Source organism: Antedon mediterranea, chromosome 7 (assembly GCF_964355755.1).
Source record: "Antedon mediterranea chromosome 7, ecAntMedi1.1, whole genome shotgun sequence".
Taxonomy (NCBI): Eukaryota; Metazoa; Echinodermata; class Crinoidea; order Comatulida; family Antedonidae; genus Antedon; species Antedon mediterranea.
The window spans coordinates 1,782,575-1,808,374 of record NC_092676.1 but is presented as its reverse complement, the minus strand read 5'-3'; the positions used below and the strand labels follow the sequence as shown (position 1 = coordinate 1,808,374).

The window sequence follows — 25,800 nt, the reverse complement described above, 5'->3', positions numbered from 1 at the left end:
GTAATTTATATTTTATTATTGCTAAAATCGTTGCGTAAAGACCAAAAACTGAATTAGGACATAAAATGCCGAAGGCCTACCAGTTAATGTTGCTCCCAACGAGGGTAAATATTGCGCATGCGCATTTAACCGTACAAAAATTACCAGAAAACATGAAAATACATTTGTTTGACTTTTATATATCATGTCTATTAATTTTGTATTTATATATTCCTGTGAATTGTTTATTTTTTAAAATTAATGAATAAATGAATGAACAACAATAATATCGCGGTAGCTCTACGAATTATACTTGGCCTATGAGTTCGAATTTACAATCAAATTCATCTCTCAGAATGAATAATGGGTTTTTCAAATTAATATGTATTTTTATTTTTATTTTTTCATAAACAACAGTCATCAGCAAAACAATATGATTGGATGCTGCAGTATTTTCACGCAACATAAATTTTATAATAATTCATGCGACAAAATAATTGAACACATGCGATCTTTTATAAAATATACATGCCTAATATTAGCCCATGATATTTGACAGTGCAAACATTACAGTGTTTAATACGCAGGTTGTAACAACAGAATCATAGAGTAGACACCTAGGTTTATCCCCTAAGAACTAATAAATATGTTACACCTTACACGGTAAAAAAAAATAGATTTCAAGGAATTGTGAAATTAGTTTTAGTTGATACTGGTAAATAAAGAAATAATACAGTAGGCCGTGAGTTTATTTATATGACATATAACATTATTAATATTTGTAATTGATTTATAAACATTATTGATAAAATAATATGATAGATTGCTTTACCGTCCTCGGTATATTGAAAAATGAATACATTAAAACAACATAACTCAATCATCTGTGTGAGTACTGTAATAATTTAAAATATCAATAAACAAACATAATATTATTTAATTGTCATTTTTTAACTTAGTTTCAGTATACAGTATTTATATATACAGATATACAACACTTAAGCTACGAAGGATACGGATCATATTTTATAATTATTATATTGTGGCACAATGAACGTAGCAGCAGGTGATACTATAAAAAATACAGTTTATGTATTATTTATGATTACGTCAATCATCAAAATGATGATTACGTCATGGTTATGACATCATAAAAATGGTATAATATTATTCCTGTTATTATTATTATTATTATCGTGATGTAACTTTTTAAAATAAATTATTATTATGTCGTCATCAGTAGCAGTGTCAGTATTCCAACGTCAGTCATCAATATCATAGTCAACATCATCATTATCATCATCAGCTTGTCATTTTTTTAAATATAAATATTAATCACTTGCCATTATATCATCATAAACGTACTCTATACCAGTTTACAAATAGACAGATTCACTCTTTTTGTAAACTTAAACTATAGCCGTCATAATCATTAATTATGCAGATTTAATTTATTCAACTATGTGTTATCAAATGCAATACAATTTGACACATACGGTATAACATGTTTTTTAGTAATTTCATTTACATACAATGGAATACAGAAACGCGTTTTGCACAGTAGGCTACACTATTGACATTTACAAAACGTCACCATTTTAACATTACCACTACGCATGCGCGGGGTACGTACATCTTGGCAGTTTTGGTTCACGATAAAGAACATGAAACATTCAAAAAACAAAAGTTTAAACAATTAATGACGTAATTACTCGACATTATTGACCCAAAAAGCTAACAATAACATTCAGCATAGATACAAATGTTTTACAAGTTTGCCTTTTAAAGATTCCAACTCGGATGCACACGCAATTAATTGGACCAAACCACACCTTTGATTGGTCAAAACACTTGCTTTGCGCGTAGGCCTACAATGAATTAGTAACTGATGTACATGAAGTACCTCGTTTCCATTAGAAGTAACATCTGGATATAAAACAGGTCCGTTACTATACGTTTGATGAATCTAATTCCAGTAATAGTTCCAAATTCTGTTGGTTAGTCTGGCTCCAGTATAGATCCTCGGTAGAACACTGCGTGACGTCATCCCCAGGTAACTCCTTTTCAGTTTTTTGACTGTCCTGTGTAATTTCTTGTACATTGTCTTCTAATTTCTTTGTATCAAGTGGAGATAATGCAGCGACATTTGGCATAGATTTTGAAAAATCAACTTGTCTACATGATTCATTTGAATATTGTGAACTATAGTCTTGACTGAAAGATCTTGGTACAACTTTAAGTTTTTTTCGATTTATGCGGCCATTTCCAAACGTAATCACAGACTGAGAACGATCACGTGGTTTATTTTCAGACGGTAAATCGTCAGAGTGCTTGCTTATATTCTCATGAGTATTAGTCGACAGATTTTCATTTAATGAATGATGGTTGTTATTACAATATATTTCACAATTTTCTAAGACTGTATCCATAGAATTTAATTTTTGAGAGTCTAAAATTTGATAATTCGTATCAAGATTTTCTTCAGACGGCTGAAGTTGTTGCGTTTCGCTGTCCACACAATCCTCACATTCCTTTGGAATTAATCTTTCTGAATCGGCTTCGTGAAGTGGTTCCATAACGGACTCAATTTCTAAAGATTTTGGACGCAAGTTTTTAAATCTTGATTTAGACATTTGTTTTAATGATGTGTCTCCGTTACACGTTTCATTAGGAGACGTCCTAATGGTGTCTTCTTGTGGCAAAGACGCATAACGGTAAACTGGTGGAACTCGTCTTCGTAGAGCAAGATCGCGGTCGATGGCTTTTAGTCTTTTGTCGGAGAAGCTTCGTCGACGAAAGCTGAGAAACCTGGTCTTGTGAGTGGTTGTTCTTTGGTGAAGAATTGGAAGCGATTCTCTTCGTACGGATTTACGAAGACTTCCGTTTTGTGATTCCCTGAAAATATCAAAATAATATGTTGTAAAAACAAGTCGTGATCAAATGAACTTGAAATAAATAAACAAACTTTGGTTATTTCCATTGGCAATGTTAAATTTAAGACTTTACGACCATGTTCAGATAAACTTCTATTAAGCTGTTACGTTTCATTATAGTGCTAAATATGTTATTCTGCATATTTTACAAAGGCTCCTACAAGGTAAACTTTAGCTCCAAGGCACAATTATGATATTTCTTAACATATGCAGTAAGGCTAAAAGCACGGATATTTAAAGAAGAATCAATCAAATCTTCTAGAATTTACTAAAAATAGCAATATATGATTGAATAATATACGGTAGTTTCATTTGAAGAAAGAAAAATTATGATTATTCTTGACAAAACAAAAAATACTATCTTACCCTGCTGTTGAACGAAAGCTATCTTTCCTGGAGTTTGCGCTGTTTAATGATGCGTCAAATATGCTTCCAACGTGCATGCGCACTATTGTAGACGTGGTCATATTTCCACGACAGTTTCTTTCGGGTTTACAAAGAATGATATAAGTCTTTGGAAAGAACAAACAACCTAGGGCAACAGAAGCGCTTAAACTTATTGTAAAGCAGAGCACAATCGGCCGAATATCAGGCCCGCCAAAGTACAGAGGTATAAATGCTAACCAGATTATACAAGTTGTGTACATTGTAAAAGCAATGAATTTTGCCTCGTTGAAATTTTGCGGTAAATTTCTAGTTTTGAATGCATATAAAGTACACATTGCTACAAGAAAAACATCATACGCTAAAGGCATTAGCATCCCCAACGTGTCCAATTCACAAACTAGGAGTACTCGATGCCTTGTGGGATACAGAAAAACACCCTTTGGTGGTTCAAGAAACATAAACGTAATTGTTAGCGAAACTTGTAATATCACTAATATTGACGTCATCACAATCTGCGCAGTCGCACTTAAAAACCGTGGTCGGCGTGTCATGATTCTCTTTTTACTTCCAGCTAAGATACGAGCCATCCTATTGGTTCGAATCAGCAACGCGGAGTAAATAACTGAAAAACTGAAGCCTATGATACCTCGTTGCATGTAGCAGACGACAGTAGATGGTTTGGAAACAAGTATAAATGTTGTAAAATAACACATAAAAATGCCAGATAAAATGATGTAACTGTTTTCTCGGCTTGATGATTTGACGATGGCAGTGTTGTGGAATCGGATAAAAGTTGCAGTTATGAAAGTTGTTAGCAAGATTCCCGTTGATGAAAATATGATGGCAATAATTGACGTTACGTCACCAAATTTGTTGTACTCTCTCTCAATTTCATAACAATCTAAAGGTGTAAAATAAGATAGAGAGAAATACTTATTTTTTGTATTTTTAAAAACTTTTTTTAAATTGTTCTGGATTTTCCTTTTAAAGAAGAAGAAAACTATAACATTATTCTTACAGTTTCTGTCTTCATTCGGCCACGTTCCTCGATCACATTTTTCACAGGTGCCTCCAACGACAATAGAATCGTCATCACAAGGTTTACACGTCCAACAACATGGCGCCAATTCCACCAAATCATTCTAGAAGAAAAAAAAATAGTGCTAACATACTACTACTATTATTTATCAAAACTTAACTTCAGTTACTTTCACTCTAGATTTCCAGATAGTTCGTTAAGAGATATCAATGTTGTTCTTTTTTTCATCAGAAGTGTCTTTCAACTCTAGAAATCCAGATAGTTCGTCAAAATATCACTGATTCCTCTTTTTTTTTTCATCAGGCGTTTCTTTTTTTTCTCCTAGAATAGTTCGTTTAAAGAGATAATATAATCTCATAATGTGCTTACTTTTATTTTGATTTCATCTCGCTTACAAGGCTCACTACAGTAACCAGTGAAACTCGGATTAATGTGAGTCGGTCTACGTAACCTTAAGTTGTTATTCAGCCATTCTCCCGCATTTACGTACGAATAGTCGCCTGTCTCATTCATTCGGTAATTATAAATAGTATATCTAGAAATGAGAGAAATTGTTAGAGTGTTAGGAAATTAAAATATATATATATATCGTATGTAAAGCTTGGTTCGCACTAAGATGCAACTTAAAGACGTAGACGCAACGCAAATCAAATCACTTTCGTTGCTATAATGGGAACCAATCATTATCATACATGTGCTTATGGTAGAGAAATTATATTGGAAATTATTGTATAAGCGGTGACGATGAGAAAATGTGAATTATAGTTTTTTGAAAACATTTTTGTCCTGATTGAAATGGTTGTTGACTCGTATAAGGACCAACTTACTGGAATAAACTTCAGTCTACTCTAGAACAAAATCACAAGACCTCACTCACTATGCTAAAGTACAATATTAAAAAGATGATATTTGAAACATATTGCTAGCTACTATTGCTACTTCAAATTTGGGGTTGTAAATATTTTGCTTATCTCACTTTGGTTTTTTTTCTTAACCCATAAACTATGTATCTACGTATCTTTATTATCAATGTAATTATTGTATTGAGTGTTTACCATTAAAGAGGTCTGTGTGATGCTTTAAAAATAAAGAGAGGAGAGTTGAAAGAAAATATAATCTCAAGTTATCTATTACATTATTAAATATTAAATTGTTATAAACAAAGCAAAGCAGAACAGTGTGGCGCTGAAATAGTTCAATGTTAGAAAACATATTGTAAATTTTATTTATACTATATTTAATATTTAATAATTACGATACCAAGCATGCAATTTATTATATATTATTAAAACATAAAATATATTGTCATGAATTAATAAACAAAACGATATATTTTTTCTCCTTCTTTAAGTTAATGAACTTAAATTGACTCTAAAAAAAAATTGAATAATTTAAGCCATGAGGTACGTAGTTTTGTTGTAGCCTTGGATCTATTAATATATTAGATATATTCATGAATACATTTCTAATTATCTGCATGGCTTTTTTTGCACGGATATTATTAGTTATTGAAATGCATGTAAACAATTAGCGTTGAATGAAGTCTTAACATATTACTTGATTCTCACTAGAGACACAACTCAAGTGATTTGACCAATCCGAAGCGATTGATTATTCCAACTGTCGCTTGTCATTGGTCAACTCGCTTGCGTGGCGTTTAAGTACATTGTGTCGCTAATTGGGAACCTTGCTTTAATCACATGTGGTAAGGTTTATATTGAGTTATTTCGTTCATTCATATTCTTATAAATATAAACGACCTCATAAACATATATTTAACCTAATTGAGATTGCTACAACAAAGTTGTTCGTGTCAAACTAGACCTACTGTACGTATAGTGTTTATCATCAGTGGTCTAACAAATTTATCTATTTTTAGTTAGCCCTGACGAAGAAATTGTCTTTTAGAAATGTCTTAGTGTTTTGCAGTGACATCCAGACTCCGTTACGCACATATTGTTTCCTGTAGTGTTTTTATTGGTCAGTTGTATTATGTAAGGTCTCTCTCTATAAGGCAGAGAAGGAATACATTTTATTTTTAATATGTTTTCATGGTGTGGTGTTCCATCTTTTGAGCAGTTGTATGCTGTGTTCTTGGGATCGATGACGTTCTAGTGGTTTTAACGTTCTGCCAACATACTCCACTTCCCCCTCCGTCACCACTCTTTTCTTTTGAACTCGTTTGAGTCCTAAGACCGGTAAACCGGTAAATGTGGAGCAACATAAATTAATTTTGTTTACCAATCTAAATGCTGTTCAGTTTTTAGTATTGTTATTGATATCATTTTTACCTTGCGTCTTTAGGGTCGCCACTTTCATCAAACGATACCGTCATTGGTCCAACCTCGCTTCTAAAAGACACGTTAAACAGCGCCGCCTTCAATTGGCTACCATTCATTTTCTTAAATTCTTCGCAAAAGCCTGGTTTACCATTACACAACTTTGTCTGTAGGTTATGCAGTCCGTGCGCTAACGTGTAGATCGCATCGATTACGTAACCCATCTTAGTATCTTGTTGGTAATCATCACGCTTTTTCATTTCGTGACCTTTACAAAAAAAAAGATCGAATATGGTAAAAACTAACTCAGGTAAATTCCCTGTACATTATGAATAATTTCAATTATTATAATAAAATTCATCAGAATTCATAGATTAATTCTTTACAGTATCACACGCCTGTATCTAGACTTGCCCTAAGTCTGTATTTATTTATCTTTGTTATGTTAGTCCACTAGTCGACGTTTCGATTTTTGTCTGAAAATACAAGCCCAAGTATTATACGTATGAAACGCCATACGTGCCAATATATTTATCTTTTTGACTAAATTAAGTCAAAACTCCATCTGGAACCCAGACCAGACTGTATCATACTCTAAGTCTAACATAAGTTAGCATAATACAGGAATCGCATGTGATCCATGTGACAATGTATTAAGGGATTTCCCTATACTAAATAAATTATGTCATGTGGAAATACAGTACAGAGAATTGGGTGAAAACTGAAGCCGATAAACAGCAATTATTATTTACCAATCAACTTCAATTACCACGTCCCCTGGATCGGAAACTTAGCCGTAGGTCTGTATCTATCTATGCATGGATCATTATAATGAACAGCAATGATAATTACTGCACTAATCAACAGCTGTATCTCAGGAGATAGATAAATATCGGCCGTAAAACATATACACGGATCTAGTTTCTCTGTTTATTTAACAGTTTAACTTTATTCGACCTCAACTAACTAAAATCACGTCTCAAATGTTGAAATTTCATGCTTAATCATACACCTATTTGCTGACTGAATGACTAAATACATGATATTTCTATATGAATTTATTGACAATACGTGAGGGCGAATTAGGTTGCCTTCTAATCTAGGCCTACGTCGTTGTATACTCCACATATACTAATTATTTTCCTCACATCATCATCATCATTACAAGTTCATAGAATAGTTCTACTTTCATTTATTCATTAAAGTCTTCAAAAGAAATCAAGTTATAAGTAGTAAAAAGATAGTTTAAGTTCTGTTTTAGGTCATAGGTCACAGAGATGCAGAGAAACGAACGCTATATTCATAAATTAAATATATTGACTTTTGAGATATAGGCCCTATCATAGATGTGTAACACATTCCCACCATTTCACAAGTAGGGGTTTTTAGATCTAAAATTTACGTTATCACTCCTCTTCTCAGATTTAGATTTTGCACCGTACATACCCCAAAGCTCTGTCTAGATTGGTTTCTATAGGACGCAAAGATGTTTGCACAATTAAGCAAGCGATTTTACCATCCGAACTGTCACTCGTGAGTGGTCATCTCGCTTGCGTTGCGTTTACACGGTCCCCTGCGTTGTGTCTTAAGTGGGAACCAAACTCCAACTTACCAGTACAGTTCGGACGCTTGGTACCGTTCTGGCATTGACCCAAACTGCAGTTAAACTTTTCCTCCCAGAATTCACAGAACCAAGGATTGCGTTTGTATGTAAACGGGTCTAAAGACATGTAGTACTTGTCAAAGTCATCGATCCTAATGTTCTTCGGCTTGATGGTAAAACTACCGTTCGCCTCTTTCTGTAGACCTTCCACGACATTGTCTTTATCCGCCCATCCATCTCTAAGAGTAAAGACAATTTTCGGTTTTAATTATATTCCAGTTACTGTTCTATACCAATATGGTAAAATAGCACAATTGTACATTATTATTATAATAGGCTTAGTTGATTTCGTATCTGGGCTAATTGATTATAGACAGACGTTTGTATCAAGAATGCTCCGTAACAAGTATACATTCTGATCTACCTAGCGTACGCATTATCTGTTCCTTTTTTTTATATAGTTTACGCTTGGCCTAAACGAATTAGATACAGATAATACTATTGGATGTTTTATAACAAAATTCGAATCACATGGTTTTCAAATCTTGAAGACCTTTAATTTCTAAGAGTACTCAGAATAGGTATCGTCAATCTGATTACGCATGCGCAGTGTACAGTAAGTATCAGAAGAACAGCTATCTTTAATACTATAAATAAATACTAACCCTCCAATAATCAGAAACTTGTTTTTATAGCCCAGTTTACCGATGGCTTTTAGAAGTCCCCGTACGGTGTCTGCTTGGCAGAAACATACGACAATTCTTGTCGTATTCTTCTCAAAGAACCTCTGTACCATTTTGGTAAATAGATTTATATCATCCGAGTCACTCTGTTTGGCCTTCTGTCGCGTTGCTACGCATATTCCTGCTTCTCCTGCTTCCTCGACAAAGGCGTCCATGCCTTTTGTTCCATAGTTTTCTATGAAAGAAAAACACAGTTGGTGAATAAACCTTAGTATTGACATTGATATACAGTGAAACCTCTAATTCAGGACATCTCTATATATACAGGGGACACTACTTTAGGACACCCCTATATAGGGACACTATTTTATACATCCCATAAAAGGGACACTATTTAGGACACCCCCATATACAGAGGACACCCTGTATTTTCTCATGAAACGAACATTAGGAAGTATATTTTGACCCCTATTTAAGGGACATTCATAAATTAAGAGGATTAGTCGGATTCCGAAAGTATGCTCTATCTGGAGATGTTAAAACATTTTTCGAGTCTTACAATAAAAAATAATAATATACAATACAATTGAAAAGTGATTCAGCCAAATGCGTAAAATAAACAAACGTTCTATTAATAGTAACTTTAGAAATAGAATAAATACATTAAATACGTACAAATTTAGATAGAAAACATCCAGACCTTCATTCAAACCAATTTATTATATTTAAACATTAAATGCACATTAGTTGCCATAAAACAGCCATTGTATGATATAAGTAGAGATAGTCAGTTTGTTTCAGCTATTATAATGTTATAAAAATAGGTCCATGATCGAGAAATCTCCTACGTCATGAAAACAAACAAGTCCCGTAAAGGTTGATTGAGTCGTAAACTCATGTTTTTCTCCATAATCTATTAAGATTTTCTTTTCTCTCTACAATGTATCGATGAAACTAAATTTGTCTTTCTCATTTAACATAATTCCATTCGTGTACATGACATGAGTTATTTGTTTTTGTCGGGTTATGCGCGCTCTAGTCTTTAGTATGATTATCACTGGACGTCTAACCAGGTCTTCCAACAAATTCGAGTTAATACTACGTTTGAATTACCTTCACATTTTCCTTCATCTTAAATGTCATGCCGATAATGAAGTAAAAATATAGTTAATGGTCGTCCGTTAACACAACTCGTTTACTTGTTAAAACAGTTGCCATGACATTAATGTATTATCATTCTGAACGTTTTATATCCGATATATCTAGTTCACCTTTGACCTCTATCGTCAGATTACGCGGGCGTGGACGCGCGTATTAATTTATGCTGAAGGGCAAAAAGCGCAAAAATGTTAGCAAGTGCTAACATGATTATGAAGCCCTATCATTCAACTTTTTAGAATTGACTATTTTGCGACAGTGTTGAGACATCTCGACAACTTAAATTGATAAATGGATGCAAGCGGTAATTGACGAGAAATATTAAATACAAAAAGGTGCTTTAAGTTTTCGTATATTGATTGAGTAGGCCTAACTATTTGGATGATTTCACAAGAACCCTATATTATTCATTAGGCTGTTTTAAACAAAGCTAGTTCTGTCGGTAATTGTGATTGGTCAAATTACTTGCGCGTATATCCTTGCGTTGTGTCGTCATAGACAAACATGGTCAATTATGAAACTTATGTTTATTGTTGTATCAACGTCAATTTAGAAACTGTAAATTCAAATTTTGTCTTGGCTTAATATTATATCTCAGATGAGAACAAGGTTAACAATTTAATTTATTAACACGTATGTACCTTTGTTTTTTGTTATTGTAGATGAGCGTGAAAATAACATAATTTCAAAAAACCTGATTAATATATTTGCATGAACCTTTTCATATAGATTAATCTACATAATACTTTGATGTCACCTGCATGCAACATTCACTTTAAAACGATTACGCCAAGCGATAACCACTGCTACTTTTGATCATAACCCCTAATTGATAAGCCGAAAATTAAAACCTGACAATAAATAATTTATAATATTGGGTGATGATGACGGGATCATAAAGGTTGCATAACATATAACACGTCTGTCGGCTCAGCAGTTGGATATTAGCACGTGACTTTTATCTAATTTCGTATGGCTCTTTCGGGTAATTATTTACAATTAAATTCAGAATGTTACCTGCTGTCGTTTGCTTATCATTCCCTTAATGATGATTTTTACAAGAATCGACATACCCGAATAATATATAATTCTTAACATGCCGATCTCTTTTTGTGTGTAATGCGTATGGTGTATACCTACAGCGGTTGACCTCTTATTACACATATAACTTATCTATTCTGATCAATTGACCTGATGTACCGATTGGTTTTGTTATATTCATTAGGTTGATGATTGCACACGACAGCTTTGAATCTTCGCCATAGCACAATTACATCCATCATCGACTATTAAACGCGCACCTCGTATTATGTTTTGTTATCATTAAAAAGGTTGTTAAGTCTATTTACACTATTTATCTTTAAGATATCCGTTGAATGAATCAACAAATAGACATCGCTATTGCAATTAAATTGCTAATGATAAAGACACGATTTTAATCTGTGAAACCTCTTAACTTGCAATAACAACCTCTATTTCGTACTATGTTATAGGCCCATTAATGTTCTCCATCCAAAGTTCCCGTATACTAAAATGTATACATTGAAATAAAAAGACCCAGTGGCACGATCCGGTGCTTTATACGACATTCGGAGAAAGCTCCGTAAAACAAACAGGCTCATCGTGTCTATAAATAGATGGAAAGATATTCTCTTGAGAGAAGTTGAGATGCAACAATATGTGACTTGTAAACATTACCGATCATACAATATCGGTATTGACAGGTCCGTAAACTCACACCACTCAACTTATTGCATTTTCTTTATAGGAATCCATAATAATACAAAAGCACAGAGGTTAAAACATAACATTTAACTGAAATAACTGTATATCAGAGCTTGACTTAAAAAACAAAAGCTTTCCATTAAGCGGCTTCGACTCTTTCAAGTTTGACTCCCACTAATTTGGACGCAGCGCAAGCGCAACGCACGTTTGACCAACCACAGTGTGATGGATCATCATTCATCGCGTCGTGATTGGTCAACTCACTTGGGTCACGCTCGTGTCGTTGCGTCCAAAAATATGATCCAACTTTAGAGAATATATAACCAGTTCACACACAAACGCATTCTCTATTTCTATAGCTAATGAAACACTTCTTTCTGCAAGCTAACACACTAACACTTTCTTTACAATACATTCTCATTGATATTCACAATAATACGCACACAAACTTGTTCACATACAGAATATTGTGCATATCATTTAAAACATTTGAAGATTGTTACGCTATTTTTTAACACTAGAACTTTTCAACTGTTCATTAATTCGAGCCAGTAATCTGAAAAACTCTCACACAAACTTCTGTTCATACGGAATGCTTCAAAACATTTATATTTTTCACGGACGCTCGAGTTCATACGACCATATAAACTGAGTGCTTTTAAAACTTTAAATGCGTTAAGCTCACTAGCTGTCTACACTATCGAACTTTATGTGACAAAAAAATGTGATGTACCAATGGACACGATGATGTCATATAACTACCATATTTGGGCATGTCACTACCGCTTTATACTTCTTCTTCCCTGACTTCTGTATTTCAAATACATGACGTATATAAACATTAAATATTTCAAAATAAAATTAATTATTTTATTTGTTATATGCAAACAAAAATTCATGCCACTCTGCAAACGTTCTGTTTTTGTTGTTGTCACAACATAATATGGTAATTCTATGGCAAAGCAGAGTGGGCTCGGAATTAATTAATGCATTGCATGCTATCAGAATTACATAGATAAATAATCAATTTTACTTATTTTAAATTAATCTCACATCCTTGCGTTGCCTCCCATCCCATAGATAGAGTAAATGATACCGTATCTATATTCATTAATACCTAATTGTTAAAAAGTAGTTTTGAATTTTTACAAAAGCTAATGCGCAATAAATTTTTATTTAATTTTGTTACATTAATTACTGTTTTTGTGGTTAAATTATATTAATACTCGGCTGCCACGACCTATGGGGATGAGGCAATGCAAGGATACGAAATACGTGTATTGTAACGATCCTTGTCATTGTTCGCATTCATTTTGCGTTTCGTTCATTCATGATTGTAGATGACTTTCTAGCATTTCATCATTGCGTTTAAATATTTGTGTTGCGTGTCTTAAACTAGAGACAAGTGTCTTAAATCAGAGACGCGAAAAAGACGCGTGTCCTAAACTAGAGACGCGCGTCTTAAACTAGAGACCCGTGTCCTAAACTAGAGACGCGCGTCTTAAACTAGAGACGCGCGTCCTAAACTACAGACGCGTGTCTTAAACTAGAGACGCGTGCCCTAAACTAGTGTAAATATTGTAACGGTTATTTTTACGCGCTGTTACTCTACGGAATGTCTTCGTCTACTACTTTTACAAAGTAAATTATATTTAGACCCCCCACTAATAAATCGATGTTGCTGTACGTGCATCGTCATGCCTTTGATGCAATTACAATTAAATGTTCACTTTCCCCTTTGTTTAACACATTTTGTTAAATTAATTTTCATGGTAGAATATATTATGCTATTGGGAGTTATAATTCAATTCAATCCATTAACTGGATGACTAAAATATTACAGTGACGTAATTGTGGGAATATATAATGTAGATATGGAGCAAAATGTAAATGTGTCGCAAATATAATATGTGGGGAAAATATCTGTAACGCAATAGATATATTTGCGCGTGAGGCAGACATTTTCAAATATGATCTGCCTATTGCATTGCATATTGTGTAAAAACTTTAACTTTGTGGTTTTCACCTGGACGCAACGCAAGGACGTCGTAAGCCCAATCCCAGTGAGTTGACTAACCACAAGCGACAGTCTAGATGATCCGCCGCGTCGTGATTGGTCAAATTACTTTAGTTGCGCTTACCTCCCTGCGCCTGCGTACTGGGAACCAAACTTAAAACAGCAAAGCAAAATATATAGGACCTGTACGGTGAAATAGATGAGTCATGTGACATTAGTACATAGAAATGCGTGAATAAATACGTAAAGCGGCGCAGATCTGTTGTGCGTGCATTTAGCGGCACATATGGCCAAATAGACAATGCGACACAGAGACGGGCAAATAGATATAATAGGGATGGAAGATAGAACCAATTAATGTTATACAACGTAAAAAATATTATATTGTGACAACTCTCACACATTTGTGATTAATAATACCAACTTCGTAGCAACTGTGAAAACACATGGGAATCGTGTATAACGCTTTTGAATGCAGCACCGTGTCCTTGGTAATGAACCGCGGTTTTAGCCAATATTATTGTTTTCATACATGACGTCATTGACACCTAGAGATCACTCATTTGACACGAGTTTAAATTTAAAAAGAATAAACTTAAATACATATATAAGCTTAAATACATATATGTGTTTCCTGTTTTGTCACATGTGGCGTTTCATACGTGAATGCGTCGCGCTAGTTTTACAAAGTGATATTTGACAGGCGGTAGATTGCGTCACGTGCAAATCACTTATAAGCTCAAATAAGACTGTCATGTCACATTAATTTAGTTATGTTAGACATGTTGATTCCTAATGCATCTACAAGATATTCAATTTCTATTGTTAAAAATTAGTATGAAATGTAGATAGCAGCTCACAATGTGTACAAGAAAGAATGTGCTGATAGATTATGAGTTTATTCTTATAAATGTGTGTTACAGTAGTTAGCTGTTTCTTCAAAAACTTACATATAAGACTTCTTTATTTATTAATATTTCTTATTTAATGTATTCATTTAATTATATATAGATTAATGCACGTACGTCTTGAACATAACTCTTTGAACAAAGCTTGGTTCTAACTATGGCGCACCGCAAGCAATTTGACCAATCACAATGCGATGGATCATCTGACCGGTCTCTTGTGATTGGTCAACTTGTGTTGCGCCAACGCCGTTACGTGGAAACTAAGCTTTATTCCCACACCTATAAACATCCCTTGAACTTTAAAAATAGGATCGGGCTAATTCATCCATGTTGCGAATAAATTCATTTTTCGAGTCAGTTCGTCCGTCGTCAAATTTAATGTGGATATAATTCATTTATTCTACTTAATATTTAGGTCTATTACAGCGAATAATCATTAATTTCAATTAAACAACTAAATGTGTTACTTCATTATTCGTTATAACGCACAATAAATCAGCATTCAGATTAATTCCCAATTCACTTGATAACTTTGATAGAACAGTATTACTTCTCCCGTTTATTGTTCAAAATAGGTTTACATTGGTAAATTAACGTCTAATTATAATTATCATAATTCAATTAAGCATCATGATGTCACGTGTTCTTGATAACTTTTCTAGCCGTGTTGTTCCAGACGTACTAACACAAATGAATTTATTACCTGTATATACAACGAAACGTTTTTTTTAATGAATTTTATATTCGTTTTAATTTCAATTCTTAAAACAAATAATAAAATAAGTACTTCTTTGAGTCTATAGAAACGATGTGAAACATTATTATCGTTTGTCAATGTAATCGATAAAAACAATGTTTAATAGCATATTAAACACATTTAAGATGCAAATTAAAATTTTAAGGTTATTCGATAATGCGATTGACGATGAATGACAACACAGGCTTGTTCATGGCCACATTCAATTGTAAAAGGAAATAATTTATTAATATTATTATATATCTTATTTAAATTTACAAATTGCTTCAAACGAAGCTTAAGCTTGGTTCCCACTAGAGAACGTAACGCAAGGACGTAAACGCAACGCAAGTGAATTAACCAATCACAAGCGATGGCTTATTCGCTTGTGATTGCTAACTAACTGTCTATAACTTCGCTTGTCATTGGTTAAAACGCTTGCGTTGCGTTTACGTCCTTGCGTTACGTTCTAGTGGGAACCAAGCTTTACCATGCTCGACGCTAAAGCTTGGTTCGCACGAGGACGCAACGTAAAGCTTGTTTTGCAGTAGGACGCAACGTAGATCTTGGTTCACACTGGGACGCAGCGTAAAGCTTGGTTCGTACTAGGACGCAGCGTAAAGCTTTGTTCGCACTAGGACGCAACGTAAAGCTTGTTTTGTACTGGGACACAATGTAAAGCTTGGTTAGCACTAGGACGCAACGTAAAGCTTGGTTTGCACTGGGGCGCAACGTAAAGCTTAGTTCGCACTAAACGCAACGTAAAGCTTGGTTCGTACTATGACGCAGCGTAAAGCTAGGTTTGCACTAGGACGCAATGTAAAGCTTGGTTCGCACTAGGACGCAACGTAAAGCTTTGTTCGCATTAGGACGCAACGTTAAGCTTGGTTCGCACTAGGAGGCAACGTAAATCTTGGTTTGCAATAGGACGCAAACGTAAAGCTTGGTTTGGGTAAAGCGTGGTTCCCACTAGCGACGCAACACAAGGACGTAACGCAACGCAAGTGAATTGACCAATCACAAGCGATGGCTTATTCGCTTGTGATTGCTAACTGTCTATAACTTCGCTTGTCATTGGTTAAAACGCTTGCGTTGCGTTTACGTCCTTGCGTTACGTTCTAGTGGGAACCAAGCTTTAGGATGTAAACGCGACGTAAGCGAGTTGACCAATCACAAGCGACAGGTAGTCCCATCACTTGTGATTGGTCAACTTACGTCACGCTTACGTCCGTGCGTTGCTTTGTAGTGCGAACCAAGCCTAACTGGTTCATAGTGTGCACCCATTCACACTTGGTGAGTTATGTTCACGTACGTCGAAGCAATGGAATCCTGATATGTAATGACATAATTGTATCGATATACTGTATTTGCTATGGAAAAGTACTGCAATTACATTTACTGTTAACAGTGAACAGATGCGAGAGAATGTTACACCATAGGGCTATTAGGCCAATTTACTGCTGTCATTTCACACATTACGTTCTTCGCATATTGAAAATGGTTGATGTTCTAATTAAATGAATGAAAGTGGTACTGTGTCACCCAAAATTTACTAAAGCTTTGTCTACACTATCAACTAGTTGGAAATGAACAAGTGTGATGTGCCCAAATATGGTAGTGATATGCTTAAATGGTAGTGATATGACATTATGTCCATATATGAGCACATCACATTTTTTGTCACATAAAGTGTGATAGTGTAGACAGAGCTTTAGCCTATAATCTCACTCATAGGTGTACAGCTCAAGTGGAACTTCACTTATAAAATATATTAAATGGGATTTGTTTCTTTAACCTTGGTTCCCACTAGAGAGACGCAACGCAAGCACGTATACGCAACGAAATCGAGTTGACCAATGACAAGTGACAATTAGAATTCATCGATTGTGATTGGTCAACTCACCATGCATTAATTAATAAACATATGCTTCAAGACGTTTCCGTTCTCATTTAAAACAAATTGAATTGTTATTCAAATAATTTAATGTATATTGTAATTATATTGTAAGAAATAAAATAATTTTCATTGCTGATTTAAACGAACAAAATAACGCTGTATGTCCAACTGAACATGCGCGTAACAAGTGAGCATGCGCGTAATGGTTTTTACTACGCTCGGGGCTTTATTTTGGCGAATACAGGAATATTGATAAACAATTAAACGTACTTTCATTGACGAGCGATCATACTGTTCAACTTCTCTTTTATAATCATACGTTAAAACACTAATTATATAAAAACATGAGCAAATGCATTGCAAAATACTGAGTGAAAAAAATGCAATAAACACTGTCGTACAGACAGTAACGAGATCAAATCTGTATTGATTTCAGCACTCTCCATATCTTGATGGCTAAGACGGCGTAAAAGTGTTGATAATGATGATACGCGCACGCGCGCTCCAACTTTATGTCTATTTTTTGCAGTGTTAACGAAACTTGTGAAAGAGTATATGTAGGCCTACGTACTGTAAACCATAAGAATCACGCGGAAGCGTCAAAATCTATAAATTGAAAAAACGAATGTGTAAGCTACGGTGGCCTATAAGTGTCACGGCAACTTTCAAAAAAGATCACGGCAACTTTCAAAAAAAGCCACGGCAATTTGAAAAAAGCCACGGCAAATTAAAAATAAAACATCACGGCAAATTAAAAATAAAACATCGCGGCAATTTAACAAAAATACCACGGCAACTTAAAAATGAAACACCACGGCAAATTAGTATTAAAACACCACGGCAAATTAGTAATGAAACACCACGGCAAATTACAGAATGCCACGGCGGAAGTGAGTTACCACGGCGGAAGTGAAACCTTTGGAATCTTCGATTTTTTCTGAGGTAAGTAATTATTTGTGCATTGAAGTAAATATTATTATATTAATTTATTATAATATTTAACTGCAGCATTTACGTGTTTATTGCACTAGGCCTAGCTATGCCTACTACTAGCCCTAGGCCTTAGGCCTACAGTAGTAGCTAGGTCTACTGTAAAAACAACTTGTTATATAAAAAACAGATTACTGTAAATATATTAAAACATTGTAGAATGTTATAGGGCCTAGGCCTACCTTGTAATAAGGCCTATGGTCTAGCCCGGCCTAGAAAGTTCAAGAAGAGTGCAATAAACACGTAAACTGCTGCAGTTAAATAAATTAATATAATATTTACTTCAATGCACAAATAATTACTTACCTCAGAAAAAATCGAAGGTTCCAAAGGTTTCACTTCCGCCGTGGTAACTCACTTCCGCCGTGGCATTCTGTAATTTGCCGTGGTGTTTCACTATTAATTTGCCGTGGTGTTTCAATACTAATTTGCCGTGGTGTTTCATTTTTAAGTTACCCTGGTATTTTTGTTAAATTGCCGCGATGTTTTATTTTTAATTTGCCGTGATGTTTTATTTTTAATTTGCCGTGGCTTTTTTCAAATTGCCGTGGCTTTTTTCAAATTGCCGTGGCTTTTTTCAAATTGCCGTGGCTTTTTTCAAATTGCCGTGGCTTTTTTTGAAAAAATTGCCGTGATATTTTTTGAAAGTTGCCGTGACACTTATAGGCCACCGTAGTAAGCATATTCAAAATCTACATGTGTGAATTTCAAATGATGCATTAAATTGTTCGGATTGAAATGGTCAACTGTGGCGAAATGATATGTGTCAAAATAACTTGCAAAGATTTCATAATTGTATATTAGAGATTATGAGATTTCCAGGTCCAATAGGCGTTGCTATTCACACGGAGAGAATTAATCTACAATCACGTTCAACATTGCTTGTCATGTATAGGCTAATCCAGTATCTCATTAATTACACCAATGCCACGATGATATATCGCTAAAATTAGTTTTGTCCAGTGAAACCCTATCAAGGTAACTGTACAAGCGTACAACAACACAATAATAAACGGTTCTGTAGAAATGAAAAAATGTTAACAAAGACACGGAAATTAAAGCTGATCTATAAGCGACTCATCATTTGAATTTCCACCTGTGAAAACGTTAGAATATTACCTAAAGAAATCAAAAGATCGAACATAGATGTTAATTCAGCGTATTAATCACTGACAGTGTATTATATAACAGTTTACCATATGTTTTTAAGATTCACTGACAATAGACGTTGTTAAACCGTTTATTGTACAATATTCATAATGCAGATGATGCTCTAGGCTTATTAAGAAACAACAATATAAGAGTCTTGTCATATCTCGACAGTCATTTCAAACTCTTTAGTGTCCCTGTGTCAGTACACACATTATCACTAGAATACCAATCATTGTAATTTGCTGATTTTCGTGAACTTAAAAGTACAAAGTCATTTTATATTATTAAGCCTACGGTTACAATTTACTTTCATGTACTTAAAAACAATAATAAAACGATTCAAATACAGGGGATATTAGAAATACGTCTTTGCATGAAACTCGGTTCTTTACTCTATTTTCAAAATGTAACGGGAAAGGTTCTTACTTATTTTAGGCCTATATTCTTTATTCCAATATTGTTTTAGTGGAATAATAGTTACTATAGAGGCCTATATAATTGTAATCGTTATTTGGTAGTCGTTAGTGTTGTATATGTACTTTTCTGCCACATATTTCAATTATAATATCTACTCCAAGATGATTCTTCACTTTTACCAAATCTCTTCAATATAACCAAATTTGATATATCTTCCTCTTAGCCATGCCCCGCGTAACACACCTATAGCCAAAGCCTATAAGCATCTGAACTTAAGTTCTGTCAACACTATCAAACTTTATGTGACAAAAAAATGTGATGTGCCCATATATGGACATGATGATGTCATATCACTACCATATTTAGGCATATCACTACCATATTTGATCATATCACTACCATATTTGTCAAACTAGTTTGATAGTGTAAGACAAAGCTTTAGGCCAAAATAATCTTGATTTATTTAGGAAGTACATTGATTTCTCAATATCTCTCAAAAATATTAATTAATACTGTCACGTCCTTCATGTTCATATCAATGACAGAATAACAATATATGAAACAAAAACTCGATTGAGATATTTTGCATAAAAATTATTGATAATATGCTGTGAGTGGTTGTCAAAAGAATTGTACATTTGCTATATCAAGTATGATTCGAATGATATATCGTTGCTTAACTGCTGTGACAAACAGTAGCAACTATAACTTGCGATGCATAAAGAAAATCCACTTGAATGCATCGACAACACATTACTACTAAAACAACAACCTTAATTTAACGTAGTCAAATATGTATTTGTGGGATGTGTGGAAACATTATATTTGGAGAGGAGCAATCATGAAGCGATTATGACGTTAAGTCTTCAGTGTCCCATGGGGTAATAGAAATATCTGATGGATGGCTTTTATAATGGGTAACACTATTATAAATAATCCAAAATATAGATACATTATAGCCATTCATTATAATGGGTAATTTAGTATAATTTATACTAGATTATTTATACAGACAGATGTACGTAAATTTGTAATGCACGTGACCAACGGCTTAACGTTCTTGTCTAAAGGACAGTCAGCTAAATTTGTTTTCATATTGTAATTAATTATATACAGTAAAAGATATGAATATGGATCAAGAGTGTGTTTAATAAGTTGCACATTGGCATTCAGCTTAATACTAGCATTTAATGTGCAAATTCGGTGTTTCCGAAAATGTACGAGTAATGGTCGCAATAAAACGGTGTACAATGCAATATTGCGCAATGCAACAGCGCGCAGTGTAATGGTGCGCAATGTAAAGGTGCACATTTTATCGATGCGCAATGCAACAGTGCGCAGTACAATGGTGCTCAATGCAACGGTGCGCATTGTGCAACAGTGCGCAGTACAGTGGTGTTCAATGCAACGGTGCGCATTGTGCAACGGTGCGCAATGCAAACAGTGCAAACATTGGCCATTATTAGAACGATATTTTTTAATGAGAAAATTGATCTGTACACCGTCATTTGAATCCACAAGATGGCAATGATGTGAAGCAAATTACACAGAAAAGCTGGACTATAATAATTCTGGCACCATCATCAAGAAAGTATAATACGCTATGAAAGCCAAGTGTTGCTATAATCGCAAGGGAAGCGAATGATATGTTTGATGATATATACAAACCTATAAGTGAAATAATACCGTGCACAGGCACAGACAGGTTTTTAGGAAAAATGTAACAAAATCTTTATGGAAGCAGTCTAGTTATTTAGAAATTAAAATTGTGAAGATATTTATAAAATATCAAACTTAGACTTGATATTCATAAGAAACATGATATTCATGTGAACGCAATCTAGATATTTATTAACATAAAAATCATGTGAAAGGAGTCTTATTTTATGATCGTCAATCGATGGATATAGCTATATGCATTAAAATTCCATTATTTTGACACTTGTTATGAATATTGCTTTGAACAAAAATGTATAATGCGCTGTATTTATAGACCTAATGATTGGCTATTGACACGATGAAAAATAAAAAATATGAATATGTAAATTATGGTATTAAAACCTGTGGAATATAAAAACCTTTGATTGAGTTCCATTCTTTTGTAAAAAATGTATGTATTTCAAATGTTGATATAAATATTTACGGTACTTACTGTAGACTGAGTTATATATACCTAAAGCTCTGTTTACACTATCAAACTAATTTGACAACAAAGTGTGATGTGCCCAAATATGGTAGTGATATTCTCAAATATGGTAGTGATATGACATCATCGTGTCCATATATGGCCACATCACATTTTGTTGTCGCATAAAGTTTGATAGTGTAGACAGAGCTTTAGAATAACAAATCTGACTTTCAACATTAGGAAGTATAAATAAAGATTCCTACCGTCTGAATGCACTGCATGTACAAACGTCCAGTTAAACTCTTTTAAAAAGTCCACCATAACGCGAGCTTGAAGTTTATCTGACGGAACCACTCGTAAAAAATATTGATACAACTTTTTATTACTCAGATCAGGACTACTTGCGGAATATCCAATTTGTGGAATAGAAAATAACTGAAGAAGATTTTGGATCTGGATCGTGACCTGGCTTGACCCCGGGCCTATAACACCTACAATTGGTTTTGTGGTTCTTTTGCTGCAGTTTTGGTTTTCTTGCTTTGTGTCTGGTTCAGCATCTTTTTGTATCGAGTCACTGATAAAGTTAATACTCTGTTCTAATGCTACTTGTTCATACCAGCAGGAATCCCGTATTTCTACACCTAAAGTTATATTCGGTAGAATCTTCGTATTGTTGTTTATTTCTTCTAACGTCTTAAACGTTGCCTCAACTCTTTGTATTCCGTACTGTTCTCGGATCATCCCGCAAACTCTGGAGCCGCTCTCTGGTGGATCGTGCAGGGAAAACAAAGCTCCAAACATGATATCTCCTTTCATAATTGCAACTTTTCTTTCGTAAGTTGCAGTGGAAACCAAACTTATGGAAACTGTTAGAAGTAATAGAATCAAAATCCATCGTTGTGTAGTAAACATTGTGTGCTTATCAAGTGCATATCCAACTTCTGACAGAATCAAGTGCTTATTAATACTCCACTGGTAAATGCTACATTAGCGGTCAGCAACATCGTGTTGTTGGTCAAATGTTGTACAAGTATAAGTACATCCTCAGGCGTATATGCAGTACACATACGTGAACATGCCTCTCCTCCGAATGAAGTTAGCTGCGCGTGTGACGGACACTACAGCAGCACTACACTAATCATTGCTTATAGGCTGCCTTTTATAGCATTGACGTTTCCATAGCAGCAAATCAGATAGAAAGCGCTATCCAAAATGTTGTCATATATCGCCCTTTTATTGAACAATTTTATTAAATCATCTGCTACAACACATGTTGTAAGTCAATTTACTAGGTTCAGAAATTGAATGTTGTATAATGTTAAATTGCCCTTGAATGTTGCTTTCAATTATAATGTAGACTTTCTATACGGTGGTATTATCAATGTTATTATCTGTAAAAGTTGTAATGTAATGGAAAAAATGATTGTACACAAGAACATTTTAGGTAGGCGTACAAATAGTGGATGTTTGATTAAAATACTATTTTATTTAAAACTACATTTGAATCAATCACTACAATGTTTGTCTTTTAAATATATAGACATATCAATCATTTCATTAAGCTATATTGGTTAATTTATTTATATATAACTTGAAAGAGGCAAATGCATTAACAGACTGGTTGAAATTGAATTGTGTCTGACTAACATGATTGTACAGAAAGTAATGTTAAATGCTGATTTTAAATCTCACAAATCAATACATTCATTGAGCAATCTGTCGTATCGTATGGGTTCAATGCCTTCAGATTCAAAAGCATGCATACTGTGCGCATTATTAATATATATATATATTATATTAAAATCACAGGCACAGAATAAATTCTAAACCGCCCTAAACTGAAATTGAATTATTTGAAAACGATCAAGATGAGGAAATCTGTGAGAATGAAAGAAAATCCAACCATGATTCGAACCCGGAACCTTCTTCTTGATATGTCACAACCATTTTTCCACTGAGGCTTTCATGACATTGTTCATTTTCATTTTTTTGCATATTATTCAGAATGGGTATGGAGACTGGAGGACAGACAAACGTATTACTAAAGTACTTTTACTTATACTCCTTCCCCAGGATCTAGGTCTAGTTGTCCCCCATGACCTAGGGTCGTTCGTAGGAGCGTAGCAGATGAGATACAGTAGTAGTAGTAGTACTCATCATGATACGGTACAGAGAAGGCATAATCCATATCTCCTATTGGTGCCTATCTACTCTCCGGGATAGGATACAAAGTAAATAATAAGAGCCCTAAAGCTTGGTTCCCACTAGCGATGCAACGTAACGCAATCTACGCAACGTAAAGCCCACTAGAACGTATCGCAAGGACGTAAACGCAACGCAAGCGTTTTAACCAATGACAAGCGAAGTTATAGACAGTTAGCAATCACAAGCGAATAAGCCATCGCTAGTGATTGGTCAATTCACTTGCGTTGCGTTACGTCCTAAAGCTTGGTTCCCACTAAAACGTAACGCAAGGACGTAAACGCAACGTAAGCGTTTTAACTAATGACAAGCGAAATTATAGACAGTTAGCAATCACAAGCGAATAAGCCATTGCTTGTGATTGGTCAATTCACTTGCGTTGCGTTACGTCCTTGTGTTGCGTCGCTAGTGGGAACCACGCTATATGTTGCGTCGCTAGTGGGAACCACGCTTAAGCAAATGCCCTTTTAATAAATGTGTTTTCCCCCGCCTGCGTGAAATCAAACCTGCGATGCAGCAACAGTGCTGCAAAAATCGCAGGTTTGATTGAGAGGGAGGCAAACACAATGATTGGAAGGGCATTTTCTCACGTTGCGTAGGTTGCGTTACGTTGCGTCTCTAGTGGGAACCAAGCTTTAAATGTGATACGGCGACTATTGCAAACACGGCCAGCAGCCTTAAGGTAATGAAAGCATGATCAAACCTGATCCTTACGCATGCACAAAGTACATTATACAATTAAATTAATAAAATCATTTTTTTTTAAATGGCATTAACTGCAATCGATATAATTGATTGAAAAAGCTAGCTACAAGCTATAATCTTTTAACCGATGACGAATCATAGTAACATATAGTATTATTAGAGCAGTAGCGAAGTGAGGCAGCCAGCCGTTGGCAATGTCTTACTCGATGTTTCGCTACCCAATTTACAGATGGTAATGAAGGATGATCTAAATATAATGACGGTATTGTAGCCTAGCATTAAGTGAGTATTGATGACGTATAAGTTAACAGTAGTCTCGCCAGGCATGACTTTTTGAACTAATCTATACGCTGTTTGCAGAAAAACTAAAACCGACAGTTAAACCATATAAATAAATTCCAATCTAAAGCTCTGTGTACACTATCAAACTAGTTTGACAAAATAAGTTTGATGTGCCCAGATAATGGTAGTGATATGACATCATCATGTCCATATATAGGCACAGCACATTTTTTGTCACATAAAGTGTAGAAAGAACAACGCAATTATGACAAAAGCAAACCGAAAGCGTTGAGATCGTGTTGAACGCGTTTCTGATCAATACATCAAACCAAAATTCCGACCAAAAGAATTCAAATGAGAGATTGTTCTTACATTGAATATTTTTATATCGTCATAAAATATTAATAATTAATATAATCCAACAATTACGACAGGAATTAAAGCTTGGTTCCCAGTAAAACGTAACGTAACGTAACGCACGACGTAAACGCAACGCAAGTGATTTCACAAAGCATAAAGCTTGAGTTCCCACGCATGGTTGAACGCAACAATGACGTAAGCGCAACGCAAGCACGTTGAC

At 34.6% G+C, this 25,800-nt stretch overlaps 1 protein-coding gene and 1 long non-coding RNA gene across 2 annotated transcripts in view; one reads left to right on the top strand and one right to left on the bottom strand.

Moving 5' to 3' along the window:
• Window positions 1-25,800, top strand: part of LOC140055362 (uncharacterized) — a 119,458-nt gene that overhangs the window by 958 nt on the left and 92,700 nt on the right. The window lies entirely within an intron of this gene.
• LOC140055353 (metabotropic glutamate receptor 1-like) lies at window positions 317-23,014 on the bottom strand. Its single transcript, XM_072100674.1, has 8 exons — window positions 22,295-23,014; window positions 8,886-9,138; window positions 8,230-8,459; window positions 6,630-6,885; window positions 4,708-4,873; window positions 4,318-4,441; window positions 3,279-4,200; window positions 317-2,874 (listed from the first exon to the last, which is right to left on the bottom strand). Exons 1-8 carry the CDS (start codon window positions 22,941-22,943, stop codon window positions 1,929-1,931), a joined length of 3,546 nt encoding a protein of 1,181 aa, XP_071956775.1. The 5' UTR covers window positions 22,944-23,014; the 3' UTR covers window positions 317-1,928.